At 39.5% G+C, this 16,829-nt stretch overlaps 1 protein-coding gene across 7 annotated transcripts in view; it reads left to right on the top strand.

The window, feature by feature from the left end:
* The window catches only part of KLHL32 (kelch like family member 32), a 205,483-nt gene that overhangs the window by 22,538 nt on the left and 166,116 nt on the right, over positions 1 to 16,829 (top strand). For all 7 annotated transcript variants that reach the window (XM_043890030.1, XM_043890027.1, XM_043890029.1 and 4 more), the window contains exon 2: positions 12,436 to 12,523. In XM_043890030.1, coding sequence (XP_043745965.1) covers positions 12,501 to 12,523 — 23 coding nt within the window. In that variant the 5' untranslated portion in view covers positions 12,436 to 12,500. The remainder of the gene's footprint in view (positions 1 to 12,435; positions 12,524 to 16,829) is intronic.

The following is a 16,829-nucleotide window of genomic DNA, read 5'->3' as shown; positions in this document are numbered from 1 at the left end:
GGAAGAAAATGCTTTTAATAGACTTGTAAAATTTTCCTCACCAGAAGGTTGGTTGGTTTTGCTCTTACATTTATAACTGAGTGAATGGGTGAGTCGCTCGGTTGTGTCTGACTCTTGGTGACATGTTTGTGTCTGCGTCCCCATGGGCACAGCCCACCAGGCTTCTCCACCCATGGGATTCTCCAGGCGAGAATACTGGAGTGGGTTGCCATTCCCTTCTCCGGGGATCTTCCCGACCCACGGATTGAACCCAGGTCTTCTACATTGCAGGCAGGTTCTTTACTGTCTGAGCCATCAGGGAAACCTATAACTCTAAGAATATAACTCTTACTTTGATAACTGTTTTCATATGTAGGATATGACTACCCTGTATTGGATGTTCCCATATTTTTGTATTGAATTTGTAAATCTCTTATTGTGACCTACCCTCAAATATTGTAGTTTTAGTTTGGAAAGCATTTCTTTGAGCTATTTGATGTAGCTTCCCAGCCTTCATTGTTATTTGTTGTCTTTGATCCTGACCCCCTTATCTCAGCACACTGCTGGGCCAGCTCTTCACGCTGGTGTAGACAGTGCGTAGCTGGGCCAGCTCTTCACACTCTTCAGTGCTCACCTGAGGCCATCTAACCCATAACTTTGCTTTTTCTCCCAGAGAGCTGGAAGCCCACATCCAACTCCCATAGATCTGAAATCCCAGGATGTACCCTAAGACTGGAGCATGTCAGGAGGACGTTTTGGGGCAGGCTCTCCTGGATGTCACAGCCCTTATGGAGAGAATCAAAGCTTACAAGCTTAGTTCCAGCCTACTGGGCCAGTGTCAGAGCAAAAGCTTGAATCCAAGTACAACGTAGTGTCTGCTACCAGATTGTCCTCTGGCCCAAGTCCATGTGGACTCAAGCCCAAGTTCTAGAAAGTGAGGGATTCTTTACAATGAGCGAGAAAGATAATGCATTGGTTGAAATCTCTAAGGGATCCTGAATAGGTGGTAGCATTGGAGTAGTGGACTGTGCTGGCACTTAGAATTGTGGTCATTTTAGGAAAGGGTACTTTTGGGCAGTGAGTACTTCAGATGAGTGTCTTTGTAGCGTCTCAGGACTGTCGTGAGCTTTACGGCCACTGTCAGTGACTTTAGCAGGAGCCTGTGCCCTCTGGGGTACGCATCCGTAGGTTCAGCAGTGGGCATTGTTGCACAGTAGACAAGTGAGAATGGAGGGGCCGAGAGGATGGTTATGTTTTTTTGAGAGTCCATGAGATACATCCTGAAACTAACAACCTGTCTTCCCTTTGCAGTTGGAGCTTCCAAAGTTATAGGTGTGGGTGCAAGACCAGAGAGGAAATATAACAGTTTCTGGAATCCTAGTGTGTACGGAAGTGCCTGATAAATAAAGGGTGTATATGAATGATAAGATGTGATTTAGTTTGTTTTACGAAAAAGTATTCACTTTACTGAAGAAATGTCAACAGAATTAATGTTTCAAACATTTAAAATGTGAGTTGAGGACAAAAAAATCTATTTTGGAAAATTGATATGTATCATTCTAGCCAACATAACCATTCAAAGTTATTATAGTATTTTCAGTTTCTACTGAAAGTTATTTTTTTTACATAAAACCTTCACCCAGATCCCATTTAGCTTGCTTGATTTTTTCATATCACTTATCACTCTCTGGCACACCCTGTAATTTACTTATTTGCCATGGTTATGGTTTATCTTCTCATGTATAAGTTAAGCTCCATGGGGAATGCATTTTGTCTGTTCTGCTTGCTGATATAAAATGAAATGCCTGAAACATGGAAGCACTCAGCAAATACTAGTTGATTATTAAGTAAAAAATCTGTGAACTTGGAATTACATGTGTTTTGTGAGGAAGAGACAGTGAAGAATAGGGACATGGAGAACTCTTTTATGAGCTAGATCGTTGGTCAGATTACCTATGGGTGAGGGTGTAGTTGTGGCAAGCTACTTTCAAATTTGTGATTTTTAGCTTATGCTTTTGCTCTTCCTAAGCCTCCCCCTCAGCAGCAGATGCCAACCCTGCTCTTACAGTCCTGGAGGAAGATCCTAGTGAGATCACCACTCTTACTTTTATTTCCTTCCCTATTCATCCAGATACTTTGCTTCATACCTTAATTATTCAAAAGAATAAATTGGCTGGCTAAGGAAAAAGAAAGGGGATGGCCATTAAATGAACCAAGAGCAATTACAGGACGATACATACCTTTAGGTTCCAGATACTAAGGAGGGGGTGGATATGTTTCATTCTAAATGTTCCTGGCAATTTTTGTAAAATGTGAGGTTTGATTAGTTACTTGATTTAAAGCATTTATGAGTAAAACATATGTTCAGAAACATCAGTACAATTCATTCTTTATACTGGAGAAAGCCAGGATAAAGAAAGCCCGCTCCAGATTCTCATTGAAAAGGGTGCTGTTTAATGAATGTCCTGAGCAGTGTCTTCCAGGGATCTTTCCAGGGTTATCACAGCACCTTCTCTAGGCTTTTATTCACCTTATGCTTTAGTATGTAGAGTGGCAATAATTTGAAGGTACAGATGAGGAGGTATGATAGGATTGAAGTCTGTAGCCGTTTTTACTCCGGTGTTATTTAATGACGACAGCTAGAACTCTTGTTGATTTTATGTTCTTAGCATTGTTCTTAATATTTATACTGGCTTCTTAAACCTCTGTAACTATGCTGTGAGGTAGGTAGTATTATTAACGTCATTTTATAGAAAGAGGAAACAGACACAGAATGGTTACATCCTTGTCCAAGGTCATGTTGCTAGTGGGCTGGGAGTTGAAACCAGTTTCATGATAATATTTGCACCGTTATCCTTGTGCTAAATGCCTTTCTGAAGCCGAAGACCAGATTTTAAAGGGTCCACAAGAGAAATGGTTATGCTGAATATTTTCCAGAAAATTATCTCTGATACCTGACATCTTGGGAATTATTGACCATTTATGAAAGAAATTTTTGCTTACTCGAAATCCCTGAAGCCCAGCTATTCCACATTGCTCATTCAGATGGCAACACAGTCTGTGACTGGGGTGTGAACTCCAGTCAGACTTTGCTAGGTCCTTAATCCCAGCTCTGTCACTCACTAACTCACTGACCTTGGGACAGTTACTTCATATTTACCTCAAACTTGTCGTTGGATTGATATTCTCTGCTTGGTAGATTCCTAGCGGTGGCATTCTTAGCAGTTTCCCCAGAGAGACTCAGAGTTCTTGTCGTTTTTAATGGTATGTGGATAAAAAGTATTTAGCTAAGACATTAAATAGTTCCTGGGACTTAAAATTTTTGTGCTGTCAGTGGGAAGGTCTGTTTTTCTCTTCTGCAGAATTATTGAAACCATAGGATACAATTATGGTGTGCTTTCTTCATGAAATAAAAATGGTGGTTTTGTTTTACTTATATTTTATAGCACTATATACTGTATATCCTGTAAGAGGTAGAATATCACCAAAGGGCAATAATATCTTCATTAGAAAATACACTTAAAAACGGATCTTAGATTTGGCGCATTGGGAAAATTAGGATTGATAAAGAAAGGATTCTACTTCAGTCATTGTGAAATACCAAACATGATGGATTTGACAGCCTTCCCCCCCTTCCCCGACCTCCCCCACACTCTTCTCTCTGAGATTTGTCCTCCCACTTGTTGAGCCCACCCGAGCCTATTGACTGAGCCAAGAAAACAGACTCCACTCTCCTCCTCCTCTTCTGACTCATGCCAAAAAATCATGGAGCAATTCAAAACATGCCTCAAATCATAAAATATAATGTGGAAAACTTTCTTGTCTGACTTTGGAATATTCTATCATATTCTTTTGTCATTAGTGATGTTTTAGATGTACTTCATTTCTTCAGAGATCTCCCTGACCACTCAGACCAACACATGCATCGACTCTGTCACATCACATCATTTTGTTCAGTGTTGCCCCAAAGTTTTAAACTCACATTAATTTTTAAATGAAATTTGGATTTCTTTTTGGTTTTGATATCTTGGTTAAGATTATGTGCATATTCTGTAAAAGACTTGTAGTCTTTAATGACAGAGAAACGTGTTTTTGGAGATGTTTGGAACTTCTGCATTTGTGATAAAACTGCATTAACTTCCTGAACAATAACTATTTTATAAACAATTCATTTTTTACCAAGTCTTCTGGGAACAAAGTTCCTTCTTACACAGAGATCAGTGGGACATGGTCCCTACCCCTGTAATTCATAAAGATATCAGTTAAGGTGCAGCTCAATGCAGCTGAAGGAACTTAACCTCATGCCCACGTCCTTCTACTTTACATCTCTTTTGTAAAAGAAAATTATGCTTTAAAAAGCAGTAGCTTTTATCACTTGTCATGTTAGGGAAAAAAAAAAAGACATTTTGTTTTACAAAGTCATTGTAATCTTACTCTTTTACATGCCATCCTGGCATATGGTAAAAGCAGTTTAAATGTTGAATGAGTGAGAGAGAAGATGCTTAGTGAATAGTTATAGTAAATTCTTTGTTATTCAAGCCTGGTCAGATCTCTGTTTTCATGGAAAACCAAATGTTGTGTCTGAGAGAATTAGCATGTTTGTTATGAGATGAGAAGTGCAACACACTCAAAGATCTGGGGGCTTCTGTTATACTTTTGTAAAATAAGAACCGTGTACAGCTGGAGATGCAGGAGAGCTTACTAATTAAAGAGAGTGGGTCTGGATGTAGACTGCTTCCCAGGTGGTGCTAGTGGTAAAGGGTCTGCCTGCCAGTGCAGAGACGCGGGTTAGACGCCTGGGTCAGGAAGATCCCCTAGAATAGGAAATGGCAACACAGGCCAGTACTCTTGCCTGGAAAATTCCAGGCAGAGGAGCCTGGTGGCCAGCAGTCCAGAGGGCCGCGAAGATTCGGACGTGACTGGGTGACTGAGCTCTATTACTAGGATGGAGACTGCCTACCTAGGTGTTCACCCTAGCTCCCGTACTGTTGTGTAACCTTCCTGAAGTTACTTAATTTCTCTAAACCCTGATTTCCTAATCAGGAAAATGGGCATAAAATAGGACTTACCAAGAGGGCTTCCTGTTAGAGATGGTGGACTGAACATATGTCTACGTTGTATCTTCAGCTGGTACAGAGTTCTTATCTTACAAGAGTATAACTTGGAAGCCTCCTTACATTTCAGTGTGTTGTACTTTTCATCTGGAAAGCCTCCTCCTCTCTCTCTGCATCTTTCAGTGCTCCTCCAGTTAACCTTCCTCCACTATTCTAACCAACATCCAGCTTGCCTTTGGCAGGGCGATGTGGTGCAGCAGAATGTAGCAGATGGATTTGAGTCTCAGCTTTACCAGTTCCCAGGTTTTTTTTTTTTAAACCTCAAGCATTTTAGCTTGCTGGGCCTCTGCTTTTTCTTTGGAAAAAATGGGCCCATCCATAATTCTTATAATGCTGGGTCAATGTAAGAAAACTATATGTAATATTGCATGTAATCCTAGCCTCTTTATTTAAGTACTTGAACTGTGGTGCTTCACCAGTTTTAATGCTTTTTGCACATGTGAGATACATACCAGCTTTTTAGCACATCAGCAATCAATTTAAAGTACAGCTTCAATTTTAGAAATTGTAAAATGAGATGAAATTGTGAATCTCCCAGCTGAAGAAAATGCAGAATGTCTTGTACTATTAATGTGATGCCAATGTGGATGTTATGCCTTGGCGCTTGTGGTAAAGAACCTTCCTGCCAATGCAGGAGACATAAGAGAGACAGATTCGATCCCTGGGTCAGGAAGATCCCCTGGAGGAGGACTTGGCAACCCACTCCGGTATTCTTGCCTGGAGACTCATGAACAGAGGAGCCTGGTGGCCTGCAGTCCATGGGGTCACAAAGACTCGGACATGGCTGAAGCTACTTCACATTCTATGTGGATGTTATCCCTTCCTTAAAGGTTATAAACTATTTGAAGGACGGACACCATTTTTAATTCTTTTGTGCCTGTCATCACATCTTGTTCAGTGATTACTGGAAATGTATTAAGCCTTTAGTAGATACTTGAATGAATGAAGAGTCCATGTTTTAAAATTTAATGGTAAAACTTTCTCTGTTTGAAAATGGAGTTTGGATTACATCTAGATCATATGTTAAAGGACTGTGAACTGAATATTTTCTATTTGTTAGAAGGCAGTCATTAATAAGAAGAATGGTCATTCATTGTCTGAATAATAATTTTTTCATACCGATTTTTTAATGAAATAAAATAATTATATAAATGTAGCATATTTTCTCCATATTTTTGTCATACAGATATTTTTATATATTCAAGATCTACATTTTAACCATCTACAGAGATGCAAATAGTTTAATTTTCAGTGGTCTGAGAACTATAAGAAATTCTTTAATGAAAAAGTTTTCATGGCAACATTTTTAAAAAGCACATTAGGATGTTATAATTGCAGGTTAGGTTATTTTGACAAGACTGTGTAACTGATCTAAGCATTTTATGTTTCTATTCGCAGAGGAGTGATGGAGCTAAAAATTAAAGAACTGGAAAGGGGTGTGTTAATGTGACTGGAAGAACTGACTTAAACGTATTTTATTTTGGTTCACAAGGTCTCCAGCTATATTCATGAGGGTGACTGCATATTCATCCTTGTTCTCACTAGAGGGATTTTTAATATTCAGCGCAGCATTTCCTTTTAGGGCATGCATTTTGATAGTATGGGCTTCACAGGTGGTTCAGTGGTAAAGAATCCATCTGCCAGTGCGGGAGATCTGGATTCAGTCCTTGATCTGGGGAGATCTCCTGGAGAGGGAAATGGCAACCCACTCCAGTATTCTTGCCTGGGAAATACCATGAGGAGCCTGGTGGGCTACAGTCCACGGGGTTACAGAAGTGTCAGACACAACTGAGTAACTTAACAACAACATTTTGATAATAGTCACTAAAACATTGTGATTTAATACTTGCAAATAAGCTGGCCTTATGATTGCATGTTTTTCATTCTAAAGCAGGTATACATTATACTTTTTCTACTTTGGGGGATTTTGTGAGAATAATTATAGTCCCAGGGGGTTCAAGATAGTGAGCAAGATAGATATAGATCCTGCCTATATAGACAGGATGATCAAATTATTTGTGATCGAAACTGGAAAACCACAGAAAATAAATGCGGGTGCAATTAGTAATTACACTGGGACAATAGACAAAACTATGGCTACTCCAGGATGGTTCATTCTCCTTAAAGAGCTCACTGTCTTGGGGTGGGGCTAGGGGCAGAAATGAGGCTAAGACAATAGCTTCTAACCCCCCTTCCTCAAAGAAGTAATCATATAGAGTGCTAATTATGCTGTGTGTTTGGATGTATAGGTGTTGTTAGAGCTCATAGAAGAGTAAGGACCTGGAACCTTGGGGAGTTTTAAGGAGGGCTTCCCAGAGGAGGTGACCCGTGGGACTTGCAGGATGAATAGGAGCTAACTAGGTAAAAAGGACATGGGAAGTTCTGGGCAGAGAAGATGGTTGGTACCAGTATCCTGAAGGGAGAGAATAGCTCAGTGTGGATGAGTGGATCTGCGTGATAGATGCTGTATCATACTAGATAGTAAAATGTGGAATAGAATAGTATAGAAGAGCTAGAAACTCTGCTGCATGAGCTTTCATAGATTCATGGATATTGGCTCTCCTTTCCTAACTAGATACATGTGGTTTCCTCTCACCCTGTTCAAAACAAGTGATGATTTGACGTGTCCAATAATTTTAAAAGGATTTGCTTTCTCCCTCTTATGAGTATCTATTTATTTGGGATTATTGTGCTGGGTCAGTTTATACTAGCTTTGTGTCCTGGTGACCGTTAGTGAAATCCAGCTACGAAGATATTTATTTGACTTTTTGTCTCTTCCCCCCCGCACCCATAGGATAATAAATACTCAGTAGATCATTATATACCTATTTATGGCTTATATTGTTAAGAAGATCTTACTGACTCTATTTATTCTTTAATTTTCATATAATCTATATATTTTGATTTTAGTGTGACTTCAAAAGTAGTAGTTTTATGATTTATTATAAAACTTGGAATTAGAGCAGAATAATTAAGAGTACAAACTTTGGAGTCAAACAGTTTTGATCCCTGAGACTACCAATTTCTAGTCCTGTGCCTTTTGTGAATTACTTATACCTCTGGTTTGTTTATCAATAAAATGAAAATGATATCATCCACATTAGGTTGTTGTGAGTATTAAATGAGATCATGCATATGAAGTACCTCTTACTGTAAGAACAATCAAAGAAAGCATTTGGCTTGTGGTAGTGGTGAGCTTTCTTTGGCATTGCCTTTCTCTGGGATTGGAATGAAAACTGACATTTTCCAGTCCTGTGGCCACTGCTGAATTTTCCAGATTTGCTGGCATATTGAGTGCAGCACTTTCACAGTATCATCTTGTAGGATTTGAAATAGCGCAACTGAAATTCCTTCACCTCCACTAGCTTTGTTCGTAGTGATGCTTCCTAAGGCCCACTTGACTTCGCATTCCAGGATGTCTGGCTCTAGATGAGCGATCACACCATCGTGGTTATCTGGGTCGTGAAGATCTTTTTTGTATGCTGCTGCCGCTGCTGCTAAGTTGCTTCAGTCGTGTCCGACTGTGTGCGACCCCATAGACGGCAGCCCACCAGGCTCGTCCGTCCCTGGGATTCTCCAGGCAAGAACACTGGAGTGGGTTGCCATTGCCTTCTCTTTTTGTATAGTTCTGTGTATTCTTGCCACTTCTCCTTAATATCTTCTGCTTCTGTGCTCATCTTTGCATGAAGTGTTCCCTTGGTATCTCTAATTTTCTTGAAGAGATCTCTAGTCTTTCCCATTTTATTGTTTTCCTCTATTTCTTTGCATTGATCACTGAGGAAGGCTTTCTTATCTCTCTGTGCTCTTCTTTGGAACTCTGCATTCAAATGGGTGTATCTTTCCTTTTCTCCTTTGCCTTTAGCTTCTCTTTTCTCAGCTACACAACCATTTTGCTTTTTTGCATTTCTTTTTTTCGGGGATGGTCTTTCCCTGATGCTGGGAAAGATTGAAGGCTGGAGGAAAAGGGGATGACAGAAGATGAGATGGTTGGATGGCATCATTGACTCAATAGACATGAGTTTGATTAAGCTCCAGGAGTTAGTGATGGACAGGGAAGCCTGGCGTGCTGCAGTCCATGGGGTTGCAGAGTTGGACACGACTGAGCAGCTGAACTTAACTGAGTAGGTTTATTTATTTATAATTGTAAGTTAAAACAAAATAGCAGATATTTAATAGGCTTTAACATTATGATCTCAAGAATAAAGCCTGAATGATTGTCTTTTATAGATTAAAAGAGTTGTAGGGTTTTGTAAGAATGGGATGGTTGTGTTCTTTTGGCCTCAATTTCTATTCAGCTGTAAACTGTGCTCTAATCACACATTGGACCTTTCCTGTTAGAATTAAGCCATCTCCACATCTTTTTTGTTTGGAGGGAGAGCTTAGATGTTTTCACCCTCTGAAAGGGCAAGCATCCTTGTTACCTTCGGGAATGAGGTTCCATGCAGGAAAGTGTACCAGTGGGGTACCCTTGAGTGTTTACCTTTCAAACTAAAGGGATATCTAATATCATTTATTGCACACCATGTGATGGTGTACTGGTATTAAAATATACTAATTTACTGGTATTAAAAATATAGCAATTTATGAAATAATCAGAATTAAAGATAAATTATCATATGCAATACATAATCTAATGATACTATAAAATATATGTAGTAAAGTATAAGAAATATTAGTGAATAATAAATAACAGTAATTTTCAGGGATTGATTCATCCTTTAACTCATTTTAACTCCCAGCCTTTAAAATGGTGTTCATTTCACTAAACACTGTAGAATGGAACAGATTGTAATTAAAGAATTTCTGAAGAGAACTAATTTAGTGAGTTGGTCTCCAAACAATAAAGGAAGTTATCTTGAGATTTTCAATTGCTATATTTGGAATGTCTGAAAATATCAATAAAGTGTGTCCTTTAATTTTGGATTATTGTAACTTTTAGGATTATTGTTTTATATTCACCTAGTTATTGGGAGCATTTAAAAATATTAGAAGTTCAGAAAGATTAAGGTTTTTTCACATCTGTAATAATAATAATAAATATTCTTATGCCATCTTAAAGTGTCCATCTCTGTATTTTTTGTGTTAGGCAATAAGAACCTGGAGTTTATAACCTAGTTTGTGAAAGGAATATGTAGCAGTGATAGGTTGCTAGGAAAGTCTCTAAGCTAGTTAAACAATGTGTTATGAATTATTCTGATCCTCTTTATTGCTCAGTTGTAGTGAATTAATTGAAAATGATGCTCATTTTTAGATTGGTCAAAACTTAGAAATAAATGAAAAGTGTAGGTATCCTATTTTCAGTAATTAAAAAAGCAAGAAATAAGTATGAATGTATGACATGTTTGAAACAACCTGGTGTTCGACAACAGTGAAGTGAATCCTCAGCAAATTATGATATATGTGTGTGAATTAGGACAGTTTGAAGGTTTGGGTACAGTGTAACAAATACTGTATTTTAGGTTGGAAATCATAGGTCTCTATTTTATAAAATTAGCAGAAATAGGCGCAGCTTTATATATTTCTTTCATGTGTTTTTACACTGTTTTTGCTTTTCAAAATGAAACTTAGAAGAGAGCCTGTTTAAGATGACTCAAACTGGAGTTAATTTTGATACTTGGGTGTATTAGAAAATGGGAGCTAGAGCCTCTAATGAGAGTTGTAAAACATAATCATGGATTCAGTGTTTATATATATATAAATATATGTATTTTATATTTTTTCTGACTCTTTTCCTTTATAAGTATTATAAGATACTGAATATAATTCCTTGTTCTAAATTGTAAATCATTGTTTATCTATTTTGTATATAGTTGTGTATATCTGTTAATTCCATACCAAATTTATCCCTACTTCCACTTTGGTAATCATAAGCTTGTTTTCTGTGTCTGTGTGAACCTGCTTCTATTTTGTAAACAGATTCATTCATATTATTTTTTTAGATTCTACTTATAAGTGATATCATGGAATATTTGTCTTTCTCTGACTTTATTTAGTATGGTGATCTCAAAGTCCATCCATGATGCTGCAAATGACAAAATGTTTTTTTTCTTTTTTACGGCTGAGTAATATTCTTTATATACATACACACACACATATATATATATACTACATCTTATTTGTCCATTCATCTGTTGATGGACCCTTAGGTTGCTTTCATGTCTTAGCTGTTACAAGTAGTGCTGCTATGAACATTGGGGTACATGTATCTTTTTGAATTAGAGTTTTAGTAAGTTTAAGGAATCGCTGTATGGTTTTGCATAGTGGCTGCACCAGTTTACATTCCCACCAATGGTATAGAAGTGTTCTCTTTTCTCCACACCCTCTCCAGCGTATATTATCTGTAGGCCTTTTGATGACGGCCCCTCTGACAGGTGTGAGTCGTCAGCCAGGTACCTCACTGTAGTTTTGGTTTGCATCACTCTAATAATTAGCAGTGTTGACCATGTCTCATGTCTCTGGTGGCCATCTGTGTATCTTCTTTGAATAACTGGCAGTTTCTGCCCATTTTGGATTGGTGGTTTGCCTTTTTGATATTGAACTGTATGAACTGTTCATATATTTTGGAAATTAAGCCCTTGTCACATTGTTTGAAAATATTAATATTTTCTCTTAGTCCGAAGGTTGTCTTTTCATTTTGGTTATGGTTTCCTTTGCTGTGCAAAAGATTGTTTGATTAGGTCCCATATGTTTGTTTTTGCTTCTATTTGTGTAGTGAGTGTTGTTTGGAAAGCTGGACTGCTACATGTATATCAATGAAATTAAAACACTCCCTCACACCATAAACAAAAAGAAACTCAGAATGGGTTAAAGACTGTGCCCATGGGATTCTCCAGGCAAGACTACTGGAGTGGGTTGCCTTTTCCTTCTTCAGGGGGTCTTCCCGACCCAGGGATTGAACCTGGGTCTCCTGCATTGTAGGCAGATTATTTACCGTTTGAGCCACAGGGAAGCCCCTAAATATAAGACATGACACCGTAAAACTCCTAGAAGAGAACATAGGTAAAATGTTCTCTGGCATAAATCGTAACAATGTTTTTTCAAATCTTTATTTTTCCCTCTGGCCATAGGATGTTTTAATTTTTAATGTAACTCTTTAGCTATTTTTGGTTCTCAAATTTTAATTTTTAGTCCCTGAAATTCTAATAAGGTGAAAAACTTTAAAACTTACAGGCATTCTGAAACATTGCCTATTGAAAGAGCATTCAGTCAGATTGTTGTATCTTGTCTATAAAACTCTTCAAGATTCTAAAGTATTAGCATCATGAAGGCCCAGAGTATGTTTGTTTTTTTCTTTTTCTTGCATTTAAGTCATTGTGCTTTTCTTTCTTGTCTTTTCATTTAGCTGGAATGCTTGCCGACTCCTCTGCGACCTTCTAAGGCTAAGACCCTGAGGAACCCAGCTGGAGAATGCCGTCTGAACGCTTCCTCAGGTGGGTGCTGGGGTAGTGAGCCTTGTGTGACTTGAAATCCTCCTATTGCAACGTCTAGGACCCAGCATAGGGAAGGCACTTAAGTATTGGAAGAATTAAAGCAAACCAGTCTGTTAGTGTGTGTGAATTTAGTTTGGTAGCACAAGGGCTAACCACTAAGATGTAATTGCTGCCCAAACTTAGATATGTTTAATGGTTAAGTATTTCAAATAGTACTTTTTATCTTTTTTATCCTTTTAATCTTTTCTTTATTTAGGATGCTAACCTCCCTCAAACTAACGGTATACATCCATAAAGATATATTATGTAATAAATAATCAGAAAATCACATATACATGACTGTTGTCCCTTTTAAAGCAATCATTTGACATGTAATCAGTATAAAAATATTAATGAGATGTTTTTGCTTTCTTCTATTTCATACTGTGTCTTTGACATCCAGTGTACATTTTCCACTTAGAGCCCATCTCAGTTTGGACTGGCCACGTTTTACTCAGTAGCCACATGTAGCTAGTGGCTATTGTATTGGACAGTGCAGGTTTAAGGAGTTCCCCAGAGGAAAGGGGATTGGGGTTGCCTTGCTGAGGCCAGGTCACAGGTCACCCTCTGCACTCACTTGTGAATTTCAAGGTGGCACCATTGCTTCCATGGAAGACCTTTCCCAATTTCAGGATGACCTTCAAACCTGTGTACCCTCGGAAAATGTGGCTCCTGTCTTATGTTTGTTTGCTTAGTATTTTAGGAAGTTTTAGGAATATGTTTTTCCTTCCTTCTTTATCCATTCCTCTGTCGATGGAGGTTTAGGTTGCTTCCGTGTTTTGGCTGTTGTAATCTGTGCTGCAGTGAGCATTGGGGTGCATGTATCCTTTCTGATGATGTTTTTTTCCAGATACATGCCCAGGAGTGGGATTGCAGGGGCATATGGTAGCTCTGTTTTTACTTTTTTAAGGAACCTTCCATACTGTGCGCTATAGTGTTCTGTACCAGTTTAGATTCACACCAACAATTTAGAAGGGTTCCCTTTTCTCCACACCCTCTCCAGTACTTTTTGTTTGTGGATTTTTTTATGACAGTCATTCTGGCTAGTGTGAGGTGATGTCTCATTGTAGTTTTGATTTGCATTTCTCTGATAATTTAGCAGTAGTGAACATCTTTTCATGTGCCTCTTGGCCATCTGTATGTGTTCTTTGGAGAAGTATCTATTTAGGTCTTCTCTCTGACGTCGTTTTTGGTTGGCACCAGGCTTGGAGGTACTATTGGCATCTAGTGAGTAGAGGCCAGGGATCCTTCTAAACATCTTACAGTGCGCAGGATAATGCCCATAGCAAAAAATGTCAGAATGTCAGTTTCACTGGGGTTGAGAAGCCCTGCTCTAGATCTGGCATCCAGCCAATATAGCACATGGAAGGAGACCATGGTATCGGTCTGCCACCACTAAGCAAAGTGCTTTGTTTCTGGCTACCACGATCCATGTGGATTCTTCTCTAAATTATTTTTTACTTTAAATTTGCCATCTCTGAAAACTCTGAGCCCGCTGCCATCTGTCCTCCCTAGCACCGTCATCTCCGCGATGGCCTTTCCCTCCCTGCTGCGGCACAGACCTTCCTTCCCCCGCTTTCTCCCTTTCCCTGTGCCCTGTGGGACTGGCGCACCGGGGTCTGGTATGTGCTCCGCTGTGTCATCTCCCTCACCCTTGGAAGCTCTGAGCACCTCCTGCCTTCACTGGGCCCTGTCTTTGTCTGGGGCACCACTTGCTTGGCCGCTCTCTCGAGTGGTGGCCTTGTTTTCTCAATTCTCATGGACTTTAGGGATGGGTGTAAAGAGCTTGTTGTCAACCTGGGGCATAGTTTTGCATCTCTGTCTTTACTCCTCATATTGGTTGTCTGGGAAAACGACAACAAAGACGGGCTCTTCTGAAGGTGGTGCTCTTCAGCTCTTCCAGCCTCTCCCCCTCCCCACGCCAGCAGGGTGACTTGCTCTCATCCACTGTGCATTTGGCATTGGGCTGACAGTCTCCTCTTCACCACCAACCCTTTCCTGCCTCCCGGTGCCCTCCGTATTCACAGGGAGGATCTGCCTGACTTCGTGGCCTTGGATCTTCTACCTGCGTGTGACCTTCTCCGTCTCTGAGCCACCTTCTCCCGTGGTCACGCCATGGATCTTGCGTCCCCAGAAGATGCTCAGTTTCTGAAACCATTTTGTTCCTACCAGGGCCTTCTCTCCTTCTAGCTTCCTTTTTTACCTACCCTCACCATGGTGCTACTTTGACCTCATTGCAGTGTCTCATTTAGTGGCCGGGCCACTCCACCAAATCCATCAACATTTTCCTTCTCTCCTATTTCCCTTCTTAACCAGTTTAGAATCTGTCCCTCTTTTAAATCCTTAATTTCTCTTGCTCTCTGCATTTGTCTGACAAAATCCCAACCCAGATGATCCCAAGTATCTGTGTTCTCCTGCCGACACTGTCCAGGGGAGGTTGGCTCCGCTGAATGTTAAGATTCAGCAAGCAAAAAAATAAAATGCCTTAGGTTTTAATGCATGTTTCTGCTTCATTTATTCCTTCCCTCCTGCTGCTCAGAAAGGAGGCATTTCTCACAGCTGAGCCCAGCCCTGCTTCTGTCTTTTGAATCCTGTCTTTCTTGTCTTCCCAGCAGCTTTTGACTGTTGCTAGTCTCTCAGCCGTGTTCTGGAGACACAGCTGTGCTTCTGTCGTTCTCTCCATCCTGATGAGTTTTGCACCTCTAGCCAAGACCTCTTTCTGAGCTTCAGATCCTGCTCTAGGCCTGTGCCTGTCCTCAGGGTTCCAGCCGCGCGTGTTCTGTAGACTTGGTGTCAGGGCCTTGCCCCCTCCTGCCACGGGCTCAGAGCACTTGCTGTTCCTCTGCCTGTAAAACTCTGCTCTCCCCCTTTGCCATGGTAACTTGTTTGCATCCTTCAGCCTGCAGCTCCAGCAAGACTTCATCAGAGAGGCTAGCTTATTTGATTAAAGTTTAACTACCTCACAAAACTGAGGGTTCTGTGAAGGCTGCTATGCAGATAAAGTGTTCATCATCTTACCTCCAGAACCTGGTACAATGCCTGGCCCAGGATAGTGAATTTTTGAGTGAATAAAGGAAGGAAGGAAGGAATGAAACAAGGTTATCCATTTATAAATACATTCCTTTCTGTGTCATCTTCATTATTTTTTGGTCATTGACTAAGCATATTGTATCTTCTTTGCTTATTATTTTGACCCTTACTATTGCTAGCATTAATTGAGAAGTATTTACAAATTGTAAAGTGTTATTAAAAATAAATTTAAGTTCCTTGGTGGTTTTTTTTTTTTTTTTTTAACAGCCTGTCCACTTCCCAGGTGATACTAGTGGTAAAGAATCTGCCTGCCAATGCAAGATACGTAGAGACGTGGGTTCTATCCTTGAGTCAGGAAGATACCCTGGAGAAGGAAATGGCAGCCCACTCCAGTATTCATGGGATTCTGGGAAATCCCATGGACAGAAGAGCCTGGCAGGTTACAGTCAATGGGGTCTCAAAGAGTTCGACATGACTAAGCAACTAAGCACCACTTAAATAAATAGGGTTCTTTTAATATTAATATATTTAATTTGTATTAAAATATTTTGACTGTAGAATGGAAGTGATTAGGGCACAGTTTATCAGTAGACTGAACTGAGATAATCATGCATTATCCTAGTTCTAGTAGGTTTTTTGGTCCAGTCCTTTTCTTTTTGGTGTCATCTATTAAGGAAATGAGGATCTCTACAGTACTTGACTATGTTTAATATACAAGTATGCAGCACCTTATTGGTAACCTTACTTGAAGACTACTTGCATATATCTTGTATATCTAAATACTAAGTAAACATTTATCTGGAAACTGACTTGAATTTTTAAATTTGAATTTCAGATATTTAAAAACCAGATAACCATTCTGGAATTTATATATTATAAACTGAGTGACCTCAGTCAAAATTTGTGCTATAAAAATGAGACTCTGAGAGATTTCTGTAATCAGAAACGTTCACTCTGAGCTTGAAGTAGTGGTTTGTGATAAGGCAGTGCTTCCCTGTGAGTGAGCTGAACCGTGTTATGAACTTCATGCTCTGCATTTGATTTTTTAGTTTTTATCATCAATTTCAGAATGAAAGTTAAAGATTTAAAGTCATGAATAGTTCTGTTCCTTGAGATCTCATTTATTTATCTCCCTGTTAACTGGATGCTACATTTGACCAATCAGATGGTTGCTCCCTGGCATCACTAAAAAGCAATTTCTTGCTCAGGGAGTCTGGGGCTTCCTGTGTTGTACCTG

Source organism: Cervus elaphus, chromosome 28, assembly GCF_910594005.1.
Source record: "Cervus elaphus chromosome 28, mCerEla1.1, whole genome shotgun sequence".
In the NCBI taxonomy this organism is placed as follows: domain Eukaryota; kingdom Metazoa; phylum Chordata; class Mammalia; order Artiodactyla; family Cervidae; genus Cervus; species Cervus elaphus.
The sequence above is the reverse complement of the archived record's forward strand: the minus strand, read 5'-3'. Positions and strand labels throughout refer to the sequence as shown.